Source organism: Hyperolius riggenbachi, chromosome 2 (genome assembly GCF_040937935.1).
Source record: "Hyperolius riggenbachi isolate aHypRig1 chromosome 2, aHypRig1.pri, whole genome shotgun sequence".
NCBI lineage: Eukaryota > Metazoa > Chordata > Amphibia > Anura > Hyperoliidae > Hyperolius > Hyperolius riggenbachi.
In genome coordinates, this window is record NC_090647.1 from 10,333,277 (window position 1) to 10,351,356 (window position 18,080).

The 18,080-nt window shown below is 47.4% G+C and overlaps 1 protein-coding gene across 3 annotated transcripts in view; it reads left to right on the forward strand.

Annotated features, from left to right (window-relative positions):
* Positions 1-18,080, forward strand: part of LOC137545351 (protein mono-ADP-ribosyltransferase PARP14-like) — a 245,744-nt gene that overhangs the window by 72,465 nt on the left and 155,199 nt on the right. For all 3 annotated transcript variants that reach the window (XM_068266480.1, XM_068266481.1, XM_068266482.1), the window contains 3 exons: positions 221-451; positions 2,859-3,080; positions 8,450-8,516. In XM_068266480.1, the coding sequence (XP_068122581.1) occupies positions 221-451; positions 2,859-3,080; positions 8,450-8,516 (520 nt within the window). The remainder of the gene's footprint in view (positions 1-220; positions 452-2,858; positions 3,081-8,449; positions 8,517-18,080) is intronic.

The following is an 18,080-nucleotide window of genomic DNA, read 5'->3' on the forward strand; positions in this document are numbered from 1 at the left end:
ACAGGGTTGATTTGTGAGGTTGAACATGGTTGACACACACGTTTTGTAACTGCACCGCAAATCGCTCAAAACTCTACTTTTCTGTCAATGCTTTTTTTTATTCATTCAGTTTTTTTATGCAGTTCGAATAGTTTTTAAATTGTTATTTCAATGTCATATTTTTTCCTTTAGACTTTGATGTTCAGTACTAATGAAGGATTATCATTCTTGCCTTTTACAGACAGATGTGGTTGTGAATAGTGTGGGACCGGATTTCAACCTTCGCAGCGGGGGTGTGTCCAATGCGTTGCTCCGTCGGGCGGGGCCTAAACTACAGGACCTTGTGAATGTGGAGAGACGAGGGAAGCAGATGGGTGAAGGTTCTGTATTGGTCACCGATGGCTGCAGCCTCTCCTGTAACCTCGTTATCCATGCTGTGACGCCACAATGGAATGAAGGTCCCTCTAAGAGGGTAATAAAGCTAACATAGCTTCCTGCATCATCTGGCACTGACTGATTTTATAGTGATTAAAAGTAAAAAGCACTAAAGGTAGTTAATGAACAAGATGGGGACTGTAGGTTCAGGGCTAGCTTAAGGGGCCTTGCAGCCCTGGGACAAACTGCAGGGTTGGGGCCCCCCTGCGCAGCTCCCCCCCCCTCATTACCCCTCTGCTCCCCGGGGCCCTGAAAGTATATTAGAAGCAATAATTACCTCAGTCCTGGCGTGTGAGCGGACGGGCAGCGGCTGCACTTTGAGGCACGCTGTCTCTCTCACTCTATGATCTGCCGTGTATTTACACATGATACGCTGGGTCATAGAGTTAAAGGGAGACAGTGTTCCTCAAAGTGCAGCCGCTGCACGCCCGCTCACACGCCAGGACTGAGGTAATTATTGCTTCTAATATACTTTCAGGGCCCCGGGGAGCAGTGCGAGCAGGGAGAGCAGGCAGCCAGGATTATACTTGCAGGGCCCCAGGGAGCAGTGCGAGGGGGGAGAGCAGGCAGCCAGGGTTGGTGCTGCGGGGCCTCAGTAGAGGTCGGGGCTCCGGGGCAGTTACCCCCTTTGCCTCTATGGTAGCGCCGGCCCTGTGTAGGTTAGTTCTTAAAGAATACCAGAACTGAAGACAATAAGAGAAATGGGGGAACTTGCATGTTAGGGGAGCTGTTCTAATTCCCACCGCTCCCCCCTTTCTCCTCTCTCCCCCATCTTTCTTACCTAAATAACCCATGGCAGCCTCTTCTGGGTCACTGGTGGCAGGCATCACTGCGCCTGCGCTGGTCTGACTGGGTGTGTCCTACACTGCTCAATTGCAGCCAGGAGCGCTCTGCACATACGTATGATGTCATCACACAGAACAGTGTGCCGCGGGGCATTTACAAGCATCGGTGGAGCAGAAAGGAGAAGGGGGAGCGATGGGCATCAGGATGACTCCTGATACATGCCTGCTCTCCCTGTTTCTCCTATTGTCTTCAGCTCTGGTATCCTTTAACCTGAATCTGTTGATAAGTTGAAACACTGTGCCATTTCTGTCCCCTGTACCTTTTCTGTGCACCCAATGTACACCTCAGTTCCCTTGTACCTTCTCTATGACCCCCCGTGCCTCCAGTGTCCCCCTCTGTGCCATATTTGCCCTTCTCTGAGTCACCTCTGTTCCCGTAAACCTTCACTGTCCCCCTCTGTGTCACCTCTGTTTCCCTGTACCTCCAGTGTTCCCTTTTGTGTAACCTCTGTTGCCCTATGCCTCCAATGTCCCCCTCTGTGTCACCTCTGTTCCCCTGTCCCTCCAGTGTCCCCCTCTGTGTCACCTCTGTTTCCCTGTACCTCCAGTGTTCCCTTTTGTGTAACCTCTGTTGCCCTATGCCTCCAATGTCCCCCTCTGTGTCACCTCTGTTTCCCTGTCCCTCCAGTGTCCCCCTCTGTGTCACCTCTCTTCCCCTGTCCCTCCAGTGTCCCCCTCTGTATCACTTCTGTTCCCCTGTCCCTCCAGTGTCCCCCTCTGTGTCACCTCTGTTTCCCTGTACCTCCAGTGTCCCCCTCTGTATCACACCTGTTCCCCTGTCCCTCCAGTGTCCCCCTCTGTGTCACCTCTGTTTCCCTGTACCTCCAGTGTTCCCTTTTGTGTAACCTCTGTTGCCCTATGCCTCCAATGTCCCCCTCTGTGTCACCTCTGTTTCCCTGTCCCTCCAGTGTCCCCCTCTGTGTCACCTCTCTTCCCCTGTCCCTCCAGTGTCCCCCTCTGTATCACTTCTGTTCCCCTGTCCCTCCAGTGTCCCCCTCTGTGTCACCTCTGTTTCCCTGTACCTCCAGTGTCCCCCTCTGTATCACACCTGTTCCCCTGTCCCTCCAGTGTCCCCCTCTGTGTCACCTCTGTTTCCCTGTACCTCCAGTGTTTCCTTTTGTGTAACCTCTGTTGCCCTATGCCTCCAATGTCCCCTCTCTGTGTCACCTCTGTTCCCCTGTCCCTCCAGTGTCCCCCTCTGTGTCACCTCTCTTCCCCTGTCCCTTCAGTGTCCCCCTCTGTATCACTTCTGTTTCCCTGTACCTCCAGTGTCCCCCTCTGTGTCACCTCTGTTTCCCTGTACCTCCAGTGTCCCCCTCTGTGTCACCTCTGTTTCCCTGTACCTCCAGTGTTCCCATTTGTGTCACCTCTGTTTCCCTGTACCTCCAGTGTCCCCCTCTGTGTCACCTCTGTTTCCCTGTACTTCCAGTGTTCCCATTTGTGTTACCTCTGTTCCCCTGTCCCTCCAGTATACTGCAGCCAAATGTAATTTTACTGGTTTAAAAAACATATTTTTATTTTTATTTTAAATTGATTCAGGTATTCATCAACATTTTGAAGTGCATTTTGTTATTCTTTTCTTCTTCTTCTTTTATATAGATTTTAAGAGAGATTGTAGAAACTTGTCTATGGGAGACGGAAAGGAGAAACAAGAGATCCATAACGTTTCCGGCCATGGGAACCAGAGTCCTCGGATTTCCCCCAAATGTGGTCGCTTCTTTAATGCTTAAAGCAGTTCTCGACTTTAGCAGCAAACATAAGCCACAAAAGCTGAAAGAAGTAAACTTTATGCTGCTCCCAGAGGATAAAGAAACCATAAAGGTAATATTTATATAAATAGAGACTGCCTCTAACCCCGGACAAATGCCTAACATTACATATCTCTAGCCTCAGACCTATCCCTAACACTTTACATTATTCAGTAATCATTTTATTTGTTTATATTTTTAAATAGTCCCTAATTGTTAATTTTTTAATAGTTTTTTCCCTGAATGCTTCCCCTAAAGTTTAATGCTGGGAACACACGTGTTGTTTTCCTGCTCAATAGATGCGTTCGATTGATAAATTCCATCATGTCCGAAATTCCGCTCAATCGGGTTACCGCTTGATTCCTCATAGAAGTGAATGGAAAAAAAAGATAAGAAAAACGAGAGGAAGACAAGAGAATCGAGTAGAGAATCAAATGGTAAATCGATCGAACGGAAGAATCGCGGGGAAAAAAACGTATCGTGTGTTCCCAGCAATAAGAGTGCAACTATGAAGCAACGTGCCCACAGAGCTGTAAGTAGTTTGTTTTTTTAGGTGATCCCGCCACCCATCGTCCTTGGATGGCCTGCCTCAATTTTCCAGTGTTTTTTCACTTTTTCCACTGTTCAAACAGCTGCCACTTGTATGACTTTAAAGCCTAAAATAGCAAAACTTTAATCCGAAGGGTCAAGCTGAAGAAATAAGCAACATTTGGTATCTGTGAAAAAAAAAAGTGGGTGAAGCCATCAACAGCCAATAATATTTTATATATTCACTGTCAATAGAGAAATGCATACTGATTAATATCTATAATAACACTAAGCAGGATAGTGGCACACTACTACAACAGCATCTACATAGCATGGCCATATGGGCAAACAGATAGCAGGTGAAATTTAAAGGATACCCGAGGTGACATGTGACATGATGAGATAGACATGTGTATGTACAGTGCCTAGCACACAAATAACTAGGCTGTGTTCCTCTTTTTCTTTCTCTGCTTGAAAGAGTTAAATATCAGGTATGTAAGTGGCTGACTCAGTCCTGACTCAGACAGGAAGTGACTACAGTGTGACACTCACTGATAAGAAATTCCAACTCTAAAACACTTTCCTAGCAGAAAATGGCTTCTGAGAGCAGGAAAGAGATAAAAAGGGTCAGTAGTTCATAGATTTTAGCTCTGGCATACTTCAATGAAGGTGTCATTGAGCAAAAACAATAAAACGGTTAAAACTTAAAATGTAGATTGAAACATAAAATAAAACTGTGGAATATCTTAAAAAGTCATTTTTAGGATAAGGGAGATAGATACAATCATTTATTTCATTAGTTTATTTTCGGCTCGGGTGTCCTTTAATGTAGATAAATGTTAGGTCATGTACGTTGGAGATGCCAATGGTAGAGCAACAGATGAGATAAATGGCTTAAGCTTCGTACACACGCTCGCACTTAAGTCAGCCGAGGCATATAATAACGACCAGCTCAGCCTATAATCAGGCATGTGTACGGCAGCCGGCAAACCCGACCCACGAGCGATCCGCTAGACTGGTCTGCTCACAGCTAGCGACCCCAATCCTCTCGCTGATCCCATTGTTTGTGCTGCTCACCCACCGCATGAAATCACACATGCGCTGCCCATCTTCCCTCAGAAACACAGTTTGGCCTCTTCTACACAGCTGACAGGCATGTGTGTGGCCCAGCCCAGCCCAGCCCATCTCCCAAGGAGATCTGGTCCTGATCCCCGATGGGCACCATCTGTCAAAGTTGTTTATGCACCTTTACATATGGTAGTCATATGGTAGTGAGGGTCACTTTGGTTGTCCTTCCGAAGAGAGGGGTCACAGTCACCTGTATGACAAGAAGAGACCAGGAGACAAATGGTGCAGTATCATTGGATATTTGGGGCTTGATTCACAAGAGCGTGCTAAGCAGGGCCGGATTACCGACCAGGCAACAAAAGCAGTCGCTTGGGGCCCCATTCAGAGTCAAAGGGGCCCCATCAGCACATAAACCAGCCCTCGCCATCCTGTCAGCGGTGGCTGGATGGTATAATGGTTAAAGGGACTCTGAGCAGTGCAGTAACTATGGAAAGATGCATATCATTTTAAAGCTGTCTTTCTCCTCTTTCCAATGATATATAAACCACCGCCCTATGCCTTTTAGTTTTCGCTATTTTCTCGATCGAAATCGCGGCCATGGCAATTTCGATTACGAAAATAGCAAAAACTAAAAGGTGTAGGGTGGCAGTTTATCTATCATTGGAAAGAGGAGAAAGAGAGCTTCAAAATGATATGCATCTTTCCATAGTTACATTGTATTATACGGGACGACTTTTCTCCAAAGTCGGCGCCTCGATTCAGCACATTGCAATGAAATATAAGGAACCCAGGGGGATATAATTACAAACATCATGCTGGTAGGTGTGAGGATGTAATTAATTAGTTGTGGGTATACTTAAAGGCATACCCACAGGCACTGCTCGGAGTCCCTTTAAGGGCTCTGACGCAGGAGACCAGGGTTCGAATCTCGGCTCTGCCTGTTCAGTAAGCCAGCACCTATTCAGTAGGAGACCTTAGGCAAGTCTCTCTAACACTGCTACTGCCTATAGGGTGCGTCTTAGTGGCTGCAGCTCTGGCGCTTTGAGTCCGCCAGGAGAAAAGCGCAATATAAATGTTATTTGTCTTGTCTTGTCTTGTCAAATGATGCCGGGTGCTGCTGATTGTCTTCAGAGCCAGGCTCTCCTCCTAGGTCCCCCTCCTGCTACTGTGCGCTCTGCCGCTGCCCACTCCTCCCTCCCTTCCCACAGGGAACCACAGCTGCAGCAAGAATGATAGCAGCAGATGGCAAACGCTCACTCACCTATCCATGATCCAAGTGATAGAGATCCCGTCATCTGAAACCCATCTGTCTCTTCTACAGTGCAGCCGCTCGCTCTGAACTTCCTGATTCTCAGATCAGACATGAAGTAGGAAGTAGTAATAGTAGTAGTAACAGAGCGGCAGCACTCTAGAGGAGACAGATGGGCTCCGGATGACGGGACCTCTATTGCTTGGATCGCAATAGGTGAATGTGAGTCATCTGGTGCTGTCATTCTCCCCCACTGCGGCTGCCTTCTCTGCTGGACTATCGTATTCACTGGGATGGAGGCTGCATGGTGGCTGTCTAGTTTGGGAGGAAATCGGTTGTTCGGTGGTAGGGGGTGGTTATGTAATTCTGTCTGGGGAACGGCTTCCGGTTTGGCGGTGTCCAGAGCTTTCTGCTATTGCCAGGCTGGAGATGCAGGGGGAAAGTGCTGCTGCTGTGATATCTGGCGCCCTCTTCACAGGGGTGCCCCAGCCCCTGAGTGCAAATGTCCCAGCCATTTATCTCTCACTCTGCATTTTGCCGCTGCTATTCCCTGCATTGTGCACCCACAGTGGAAAGCGTGCTGTTGCCCATAGCAACCAGTAGCTCGGCTGCCCCGGTGTGTGCGGCATGTTGCTGTGCAGCTGCATCTTCTGATTCTATTATGACATGATGGGGGGGCCCAAATCAGTTACTTTGCTTAGGACCCCATTTAGCCTTAATCCAGCTCTGGTGCTAAGTGTTAGCACGCTTGTGAAAAGCCGCTTATCACGTGCAAACTGCCTCTTCGCTTGCTAATGCGCGCACAAGAGTTTGCACGTGCAAAGTTTAGAGTGCGTAAAGTTTTGCATGCACCGCTTTGCGTGCAAAATCAGCCACTTCCCGTGCTAAGTAGCGTGATAAGCATACTTTACGTGCGCTAAACTTTATGCGCATTAGCACGTGAACAGTAACAGCTTTGCCCGTTCAAACTACTTAGCACCCTAGTTTGCATGCGCAAAGCCTTACCACACACTAGTACTGGCTAGAGAATAGAGCCCCTGGTGTTACTCAGTATTCAAATGTGAATTTTTCTCACAAAGGTGGGTTGCAGTCCCTGAAATCATCATGTACAGCCTGCAGCAGGAATAACCGTCTCCGCTCGGTGTTCCAGGTCCAGACAACATTGGATGGTCGCACTCGTAAGGTTCTTTGTAGCTGTAGATAACACCACACCAAAGCAACACCTCCTGTTGTATGGCTCTATTCATAAAAGGCTTTGCGGTAAAAAATGTTGGAGGGAAAATACTGCATCGGTATTTTAGACTTCTGTGTGCTAATTCATAAAAAAGTTTACAGTTGCCATAAAAGGTCGGGGATTTCCCGAACTAGGCTGGCGGTAACCTGAGAAGCTGCCGGAGTTGATACATTTCCTCCTGCAGAGACAGCATTACTATAAAAGAGGCAGCCCCAACTTCCCTTTAGATGTGCATTTTTTTAAAAAAACTGCCTCTGTTTGGCCTGAATCTGCGCTGAATCTGTCTATTAGTCTTTCTAAACAATCTATTTAATTGCCACAGCTTTCAAGAAATGTTACACATGCAGGCTTTCTGATGTGAAATTTATCTGAAAACAGGTACCCAAGCGGTTAAAAAACACAGTCTGGGGTATTCAGGGACAGGGCCGGAGCTACCATAGGAAAAAATGGGCAATTTCTCCAGGGCCCCAGAGCCTGTAGGGGCCCCAAGGTGTCCCTCCCCCATCTTAACTGTTGCAGAGTCTGTTAAGTTGGGAGGTGATTGGGGGAGGGTCAGCAGCCAGCTCTTGGGCCCAGGAGGGAAATTTGGCTGCAACAAAGGGCCTCTAATGACGCTTTTTGGTCGGGGGGTGTCTGTTGGGGGGCCCCCAGGCTAATTTTGCCCTAGGGCCCAATTGTTACTTGAACCGTTCAGGGAAAAAAAGGTTCAGGGAAACCTTTTTTGTTCCCTCCTCTCTGCTGCTGCTGCCTGGGAGATCTGTTGGTACTCACCATCCCAATACCGCCTGCTCTAATCTTTATGACTTGACATTCAGTGACATGTGTTGAGATAATCACCGCACAAGGCGGTAATTTACCTCACTGCTCGGGAATGTCAGCTTTTCATGCGGTAACAACTTATATGAATTAACATTTTGTTAAGTGCTCGGGATTCGGGTAAGTCAGCTGTTTTCTGCATTACCGCTGTATGAATAGAGCCCAATGTGTTTCAAACCTGGGACATGAGCAGCAGTAGGGTTCACGTCCCTGTTGCTATGGTGAAGTGTATACAGTTGATTCGCCAGGCAGCAGAAGTGTCAGACATGTCTTCAGCTTCTCTTGGGTTTCAGCAACATCAGCAATTTCTCAGAGAGCCAGACAGGAGAAATACAGACTAACAGCTTGTACAATTAGCTAGCTGACTTGTGGGTTGATTCACTTTGTAGGACGAGATCCCTGCGAGAATTTCTTGCTTAATGGTTAATAAGTGTAACAGAAAAATAACCTCAATATGAAGAAGACTATCATGAGCCAACTCAATATTCTTATACCTAAAAATTAACTTACATTTTTATGTTATTTTATTTTATATTCTTATAATTAGGCATTTTCAGCTGAGTTAGAAAAAAAGATTGGAAACAGCAACCAAAAAAAAGTCGGAAAATGTTCAAGTAAGTTATATTCTAATATATAGTATGAAGTTGTGTGATAAAATGTGTAATCTCACCTTTCCTGTCCTGAAATTTGGCTAGCAGAGTATTAGTAAAATCATTGATATTCTGCTTCTGGGCAGCGGTAATTCCAATGGTAAAATATTAACACATTGGTGCTCGGATGTCCCGATCCACGAATTCGGCGACCACGGCCGTTGCCGAAAAAAAATCCACCTCCAGCGTGATTGGTTCCAGACTTTGATACGCGTCCACGGCACGACGCAGATTTTCGGTCGTGAATGATGCAATCACGGCCAGATCCACGACCGGATCTGGATTTTCTTTTAACGTTAATAGCAAAGCCCTCATACATGCTACAATCCCCCAAATTCCATGGATTATCAAGGTGATCAGCGGCTACAACTTCAACATAAAAATTCCCAAAATAAATTTTTTTTTTTTTTGAGAAAATGGATTTTAACCACTTGAGGACCGCAGTCTTCGCCTCTTAAGGACCAGAGCCTTTTTTTCCATTCAGACCACAGCAGATTTCACGGTTTATTGCTCGGTCATACAACCTATTATCTAAATGAATTTTCCCTCCTTTTCTTGTCACTAATACAGCTTTCTTTTGCTGCTATTTGATTGCTGCTGCGATTTTTAGTTTTTATTATATTCATCAAAAAAGACAGGAATTTTGTCAAAAAAATGATTTTTTTTTTAACTTTCTGTGCTGACATTTTTCAAATAAAGTAAAATTTCTGTATACATTTTTGTCCAAATGTATTGTTCTACATGTCTTTGATAAAAAAAACCCCATTTAGTGTATATTTATTGGTTTGGGTCGGGTCACCGCTGATCCTGAGGTCTGCTGGCTGCGAGGTAAGGGGGGAGCGGCGGCGGCGGGGGCTCCCTGGCACTCACTCACTACCTAAAGGGGCTCCCTGGCACTCACTCACTACCTAAAGGGGCTCCCTGGCACTCACTCACTACCTAAAGGGGCTCCCTGGCACTCACTCACTACCTAAAGGGGCTCCCTGGCACTCACTCACTACCTAAAGGGGCTCCCTGGCACTCACTCACTACCTAAAGGGGCTCCCTGGCACTCACTCACTACCTAAAGGGGCTCCCTGGCACTCACTCACTACCTAAAGGGGCTCCCTGGCACTCACTACCTAAAGGGGCTCCCTGGCACTCACTCACTACCTAAAGGGGCTCCCTGGCACTCACTCACTACCTAAAGGGGCTCCCTGTCACTCACTCACTACCTAAAGGGGCTCCCTGTCACTCACTCACTACCTAAAGGGGATTCCTGTCACTCACTCACTACCTAAAGGGGCTCCCTGTCACTCACTGCCTAAAGGGGCTCCCTGTCACTCACTCACTACCTAAAGGGGCTCCCTGTCACTCACACACTACCTAAAGGCGCTCCCTGTCACTCACTCACTACCTAAAGGGGCTCCCTGTCACTCACTACCTAAAGGGGCTCCCTGTCACTCACTATCGGGGTCCCTGTCACTCACTACCTAACTGGAGGCGCCTGTCACTCACTAGCTAACCTGGGGGTCCCTGTCACTCACTACCTAACTTGGGGGGCTACCATATTAAGGGGACATTCTGCCTATTTATGTGAAATGCTGTCTATTTATGTGCCTCATGACTGCTGAATTTGTCTTGTTGGGAGCCTTATGATTTGTTGGGGGCCTCAAGATTGCTGAATTTGTCTTGTTGGGGGCTTCATGATTTGTTGGAGGCCTCATGATTGATGAATTTGTCTTGTTGGGGGCCTCATAATTTGTTGGAGGCCTCATGATTGCTGAATTTGTCTTGTTGGGGGCGTCATGATTTGTTGGGGGTCTCATGATTGCTGAATTTGTCATGTTGGGGGCCTCACGATTGCTGAATTTGTCATGTCGGGGGCCTCACGATTGCTGAATTGGTCATGTCGGGGGCCTCACGATTGCTGAATTTGTCATGTCGGGGCCCACACGATTGCTGAATTTGTCTTGTCGGGGGCCTCATGATTGCTGAATTTGTCTTGTTGGGGGTCACATGATTGCTAACTGCGAGACTATGGGAAAAGCTGAATCCTTATCATATGAGACAATAGCATTAAACCTACTTTTTTAGCTTTTTAAAACAGAGAATAAAACTGGGAGGTTCTAAAAAATTGAATACATTTTTCAGGAGTAGGATGGATGAAATGGTTTATCTTCATAGTTTATTTTCAACTTGGATTTTCCATAATGTTCATGTATGAGTTAAAACGTTTGTACAGTATTTCGTTTAAATTGCTGTTGCCACTTTGCGATAGATAAGTGACTTTTGGGTTGCAGTTTGGGCACTCGGCCTCCAAAAGGTTCGCCACCACTGTCATAATCTAATGTCCCACCATTGCTAGGTTCATGTAAATTTGTCTCCACCCGTTACCACACCTATATTCTGGTCCATGGCCCACCCATTTTTCAGTGCGGCGCGTTAAGCGCGCCGCACAACGTGATCCTCATACTTTTGGCACGCTAGCTGCAGTGTGCTGAATTCTGCTGCCTACAGTATGTACAGTATACGCTGTTCTCCAGTGCCTGCACTGTGTGCTGATTTACCTCCAGTGTGTACAGTGTAAGGTGTTACTCTGTGCCTTTACTGATTGTAAACCAGCTGTATTGTATGCTGATCCCTGCTACTTTCAGTATGTGCAGTATTAGCTGTAAAGCCTGGTACACACATACAATTTTGATTAGCCAATTTTAGCTCTGTTCATAAAATTCATTGTCTGTTGGCCCACTTACTGCACGGGGGTGGTAAAATTGGGGGTCAGTGATTGACCAATCAAAATTGTATGTGCGTATACATCTTTGATCTATGCCTATACTGATTGTAAATTATCTAAATAAAGGACAGGGGGCTCCATCCAATATTTCGATGGGCAGGCCCGTTATCTGTAGCTTACACCGCTGCTAAGTTCATGTACATTTGGCCCCACCCATGACCACGCCCACTCACCTCATGGTCACGCCCATTTTTTGCTGCGCGCGCCGCATATACCTCCCCACCTGGTGCCCACAGGTGCCCCCGATCTCCAAGGACCCTAGAAACGCCCCTGTGTCCCAGTAGTTAGCTAGGCATAGGTAGGAGTCCCAGTATAGGTAGGTAGGCATAGGTAGGAGTCCCAGTATAGGTAGGTAGGCATAGGTAGGTGTCCCAGTAGTTAGCTAGGCATAGGTAGGAGTCCCAGTATAGGTAGGTAGGCATAGGTAGGTGTCCCAGTAGTTAGCTAGGCATAGGTAGGAGTCACAGTATAGGTAGGTAGGCATAGGTAGGAGTCCCAGTATAGGTAGGTAGCCATAGGTAGGTGTCCCAGTAGTTAGCTAGGCATAGGTAGGAGTCCCAGTATAGGTAGGTAGGCATAGGTAGGTGCCCCAGTAGTTAGCTAGGCATAGGTAGGAGTCACAGTATAGGTAGGTAGGCATAGGTAGAAGTCCCAGTAGTTAGCTAGGCATAGGTAGGTGTCCCAGTATAGGTAGATAGGCACAGGTAGGTGTCACAGTAGTTAGCTAGGCATAAGTAGGAGTCCCAGTATAGGTAGGTAGGCATAGGTAGGTGTCCCAGTATAGGTAGATAGGCACAGGTAGGTGCCTCAGTAGTTAGCTAGGCATAGGTAGGAGTCCCAGTATAGGTAGGTAGGCATAGGTAGGAGTCCCAGTATAGGTAGGTAGGCATAGGTAGGTGTCCCAGTATAGGTAGATAGGCATAGGTAGTTGCCCTAGTAGTTAGCTAGGCATAGGTAGGAGTCCCAGTATAGGTAGGTAGGCATAGGTAGGTGCCCCAGTAGTTAGCTAGGCATAGGTAGGAGTCCCAGTATAGGTAGGTAGGCATAGGTAGGTGTCCCAGTATAGGTAGATAGGCACAGGTAGGTGCCTCAGTAGTTAGCTAGGCATAGGTAGGAGTCCCAGTATAGGTAGGTAGGCATAGGTAGGAGTCCCAGTATAGGTAGGTAGGCATAGGTAGGTGTCCCAGTATAGGTAGATAGGCATAGGTAGGTGCCCCAGTAGTTAGCTAGGCATAGGTAGGAGTCCCAGTATAGGTAGGTAGGCATAGGTAGGTGTCCCAGTAGTTAGCTAGGCATAGGTAGGAGTCCCAGTATAGGTAGGTAGGCATAGGTAGGTGCCCTAGTATAGGTAGGTAGATAGGCATAGGTAGGTATCCCCGTATAGGTAAGTAGGTGCCCCAGTAGTTAGGTAGGCATAGGTAGGAGACCCAGTATAGGTAGGTAGGCATAGGTAGGTGCCCTAGTATAGGAAGGTAGGTAGGCATAGGTAGGTATCCCCGTATAGGTAAGTAGGTGCCCCAGTAGTTAGGTAGGCATAGGTAGGTGTCCCAGTATAGATGGTTAGGCAGGGCCTGGCTGGCACAGTAATAGCAATTACCAAGGTCCAGCTGCAACAGATAGGGCTGTATAATGTCAGTGTCAGTGGGCAACACAAAAAAAACACATCAGGAGAACATTAGCTCTCAAAAGAGCTGTTGAGGGGTGCTATTTTAGCAATAGCAATCAGCCAGGAGCAAGCTAACAAGCCTACAAGAGCCTAACTAATCTTTCCCTATGAGAGTCTGCCAGCAGCTGTCCCTTCTCTCACTATTGCAGGCACACGAGTGAGTGTAATGGCCGGCGGAGCCTGCCTTATATAAGGGGGGGGGGAGTGGCTCCAGGAGAGAGTGTAGCCCGATTGGCTACAATGTGCCTGCTGACTGTGATGTAAGGGGTCAAAGTTGAGCCTAATGGCGCACTATGGGGGCGAACCGAACTTCCGCAAAAATTTGCCTTCGCTGGCGAACGCAAACCACCAAAAGTTTGCCTGGAACTGTTCGCAGGCGAACCGTTTGGGCCATCTCTACCACCAACATGCCGTCATCCCAGAGCTCACAGTGTGGCATTTTTTTTGTGTGTCTGCCTCAGATTACAGCAATGCCATTTGTAATCTCTGTCAACAAAAATTGAGTCGTGGGAAAAGCAACACCCACCTAGGGACAACAGCCTTACGAAGGCACTTGATGAACAAGCACAAACTTCAATGGGATGAGCACATAAGGAAAAGCAGCACACAAAGCAAAGCCACCCTCCGCCTCCTCTTCCTCCTCCAGGTGCAGCATCTTCAGCCGCTGTATCCTCTGCTGCCCATGCCACCCTCCTCCACTCCGCCTCTCACCTTGGGCAGTTCTTGCTCCTCTGCCCACAGCAGCCAGGTGTCCATAAAGGAAATATTTGAATGAAAGAAACCAATGTCTGCCAGTCAACCCCTTGCCCGGCATCTGACAGCTGGCTTGGCGGAACTGTTAGACCGCCAGCTGTTACCAAAAATATGTGGCGATTGGAACACCACAGTGGAAGATACCAGACCGCAATAATTTTTCAAAAAAGGCTATACCCAAACTGTACTGTGATGTTGAAAGGCAAGTGGTATCATCTCTGGCACAAAGCGTTAGGTCAAGGGTCCATCTGACCACGGATGCATGGTCTGCAAAGCAAGGTCAGGGCAGGTATATTACTTATACGGCAAATTGGGTAAACCTGGTGACTGCTGGCAAGCAGGGAGTATGTGATTGTGCAGCAGACCTAGTTGTGGCACCTCCATGGTTTGCAGGCAGGCCTGCTGCCACCTCCTCTCCTCCTGCTACATCCTCTTCGCTGTCGTCCTCTTCCTCCTTGGCTGAGTGCTACTCTACTGATGCGTTCTCCTCTCAAACTACACACCCCCAGCTCCCCAGGGCCTATTCTACATGCCAGGTGTAATAAATAGCGGAGGTGCCGCCGCGGAGACAAGCGGCATGGCGGCTATCTCCGCGTATCTGCCAGCGGCCTCTGCCGAGCGGTTACATACTGAGGCTTTTCCTGGTTCTTCTATCGCTCACAGACTAAGGGCTATGCGCGCGCGAGCCGAGCGACAGGACATTTATGCATCTAGAAGGGGAGTCAGCTGATCACGCGGTCAGCTGACTCCAGCTATGTTCCGGATTGGCTGAGTGACTGGGGCGGCGCTGTGGAACGCGTTTGGTATATATAGGACAGGTCTGTCGGTAGCTCCGCGTCTGCTGTTGCGAATGCTATCATGTTAGCGCGCAGACCTTAGTCAGATCCCAAAGTGTGCTAGAACCAGCTGGAGCTGGGGATCCACACTTAGCCAGATTCTGTTGATAGCTTAAAGTACTAATTGCATTATTTGTTATGACCTTTTGCTTCCTCTGACTATTCTCCTGTTTGTTGATTCTGTGCCTCTGCCCATCTGATTCACATTGCCAACCCTGCCTGTACTTGACACTGAATCAGCCTTCCGTTTCTGTACTGTATCTGTCCGTACGTTGCCTACTCTGCCTGTCTGACCTCGCTATCCTCACCAGTGGGCCTAGCCACTGGTGAGGGATTTAAAGTTACCTGCACCTGCACCTCAGGTGAAGTTTAGCTGCAGCATTGTCCCTATATACCTGCTCCTCAGGTGTCCATTAGCTGCAGTATAGTCTTAATCGCCTGCTCCACAGGTGATACTCGCCTTGCAGCCTTGTCTGTTACACCTGCTCCTCATGTGTCCATTAGCAGCAGTTTAGTCTTAATCACCCGCTCTTCAGGCGACCATCCTTGGTAACCCAGCCGGTGGCTCCTGCTCCTCAGGAGATCACTGGCTGCAGTACTATCTTAATCGCCTGCTCCTCAGGTGCTATTCTCCCTTCTTAGCAGTCCGTGCTGCCTGCTCCTCAGGTGCACATTGACTGCAGTACAGTCTGACTCACCTGCTCCTCAGGTGATTATCGGCTGCAGTACTGTCTGAGTCACCCACTCCTCGGGGGAACTTCCTCCTCCTTGTTACTGTTGCACCAAACACTATCTCACATTGGTTGTCCTGTGTCCGGCTATACTAGTATTATTGGTGATTCTGCAGATCACCATATAATCAGGTATAGCATCTGTATTGTTGGTGATACTGCAGATCACCAATAATCAGAAAATCTGTGTTGCTGACACCAATCGTTTCAGAAGAGCAGACCAAACAATATGGACGCACTGCGCAGCCAAGGTGAAGTCCTGACTACCGCGGTGAATTATCTCACTGGGGCGATTAATACCCAGCAGACTCAGATCACACAACTGTCTGGGACAGTTCGGGTACTTCAAACGGCTGTCGATACAGTGCGATCCCCTCCAGTTACAGACCTTCGTATGGCCGTACCCGAGAAGTTTTCAGGGCATAGATCTGACTTTCAGAACTTCAGGAATCGTGTGCTCAGAGTTGCTCGGATACCTCATTATCCTATTCGAGTTTGGTCGAATTCGGATAGTAAACTATCCGAATTCACTCGAAGTTTGATATTCGAGTTAATCGAATATCCGATTCGACCTCGGATATCCGACGTCACTATCCGAGTCTGTATTCGAGTAAAATATTCGAGCTGGCCTTAAATAGCTTGTAAAACTTGTATTGGAGGTCAATGATGCATGAAACCACCTTTTTTATGAAGAAAAACATCAAGTGATTATGTGGTGATGAAGTAGTTATAAAAAAGGTATCAAAATAGTAAATTAACTTCATGAAAAGTGTTTGCATGAGAAGGTGTGTCCAAAATGGTTGTAAGTTGGAAGTCTTTATTTACGTCGTCTTCATCTTCTTCTTCTATATCTTCTTCTTCTTCTTCTTCTATATCTTCTTCTTCTTCTTCTTCTATATCTATATCTTCTTCTTCTATATCTTCTTCTACTTGAATCTTCTTCATCTTCTACTTCTTGTATCTTCTTCAATTATCTTTTTCTTCTTCTATATCTTCTTCTTCTTCCTCTTCTTCTTCTATATCTTCTTCTTCTTCTATATCTTCTTCTTCTATATCTTCTTCTTCTATATCTTCTTCTTCTTCTTCTATATCTTCTTCATCTTCTTCTTCTATATCTTCTTCTTCTATATCTTCTTCTTCTATATCTTCTTCTTCTTCTTCCTCTTCTTCTCTATCATTATATTATGTGTCTTGGTTTTCCTTTCTTTTGTAGTATTTTTTTTTTATTTCATTTGTGGAAATATTGTATTTTAATAACACCATAGTTATATTTGTGTTGATGGCATAATAGGTAGGTAGTGGCACATTGCAAGCCACAGCGCCTTTTTCTGTGTACCCTGGCGGTGGTAAAAAACAGACATCAGCAGGAGGAGGAAGTAATTGCAAGTTGTAGTGTGGTAATAGCTGGTAGGAGAGTGGGTGGGCAGGTGGCAGCAGAAAATAGTTCTTCTGTTCTCCCTGGCAGTGGTAGCAGCACACAGGCAGCAGAAGCTCAATGCAGCTACAGGAGGAGGAGTAGTGTGTGTCAGGCAGTGTGATGTGACTGACATAATAGGCCCTGGGTCCTAGCGGTGGTTCCAGGGCCGTAAATAAACAGCATGAGGTTCCAGACAGTGGTCGTGAAGCCCACATTGTGTCCAATACACAATTGGGACAGCACAGTTTTCAACCCGGACACCTCTAAATTAATTTCCAATTTTTTTTTTCCAAAATAAATAATGCAGGGCAGGCAGCTATTTTTGAGCGTAATAGCTGGTGGTGCATGGGCAGCAGCACCTTGTAATGTGTTCCCTGCCAGTGGAGACGCAGACAGCAGGAGGAAATACAACAGCAGGCAGCGTGAGGAGGATGAGTGTGTGGCAGACTGGCAGCAGGAGGGCAGGCAGCGAGACATAGGCCCTGGTTCCTAGCGGTGGTTCCAGGGCCGTAAATAAACATCATGAGGTTTCAGACAGCGGTCGTGAAGCCCACATTGTGTCCAATACACAATTGGGACAGCACAGTTTTCAACCCGGACACCTCTAAATTAATTTCAATTTTTTTTTTCAAATTGATGCAGCTATTTTTGGGCGTAATAGCTGGTGGCGCATGGGCAGCAGCACCTTGTAATGTGTTCCCTAGCAGTGGAGACACAGACAGCAGCAGGAAATACAACAGCAGGCAGCGTGAGGAGGATGAGTGTGTGGCAGACTGGCAGCAGGCAGCAGGAGGGCAGGCAGCGAGACATAGGCCCTGGTTCCTAGCGGTGGTTCTAGGGCCTTAATTAAACAGCATGAGGTTCCAGACAGCGGTCGTGAAGCCCACATAGGGCCTGATTCACAAAGCGGTGCAAACTTTTTCGTGGACTTTTGCGCGCGCAAAGTGCCGCGATTCGCGCGATCGCGGACTTTTGTGCGCGCAATTTGCCGCAAATTGCACGCGCAAAAGTCCGCGATCGCGCGAATCGCGGCACTTTGCGCGCGCAAAAGTCCGCGAAAAAGTTTGCACCGCTTTGTGAATCAGGCCCATTGTGTCCAATACACAATTGGGACTGCACAGTTTTCAACCCGGACACCTCTAAATTAATTTCAAATTTTTTTTTTCAAATTGATGCAGGCAGCTATTGTTGAGCGTAATAGCTGGTGGCGCATGGGCAGCAGCACCTTGTAATGTGTTCCCTGGCAGTGGAGACACAGACAGTAGCAGGAAATACAACAGCAGGCAGCGTGAGGAGGATGAGTGTGTGGCAGACTGGCAGCAGGGAGCAGGAGGGCAGGCAGCGAGACA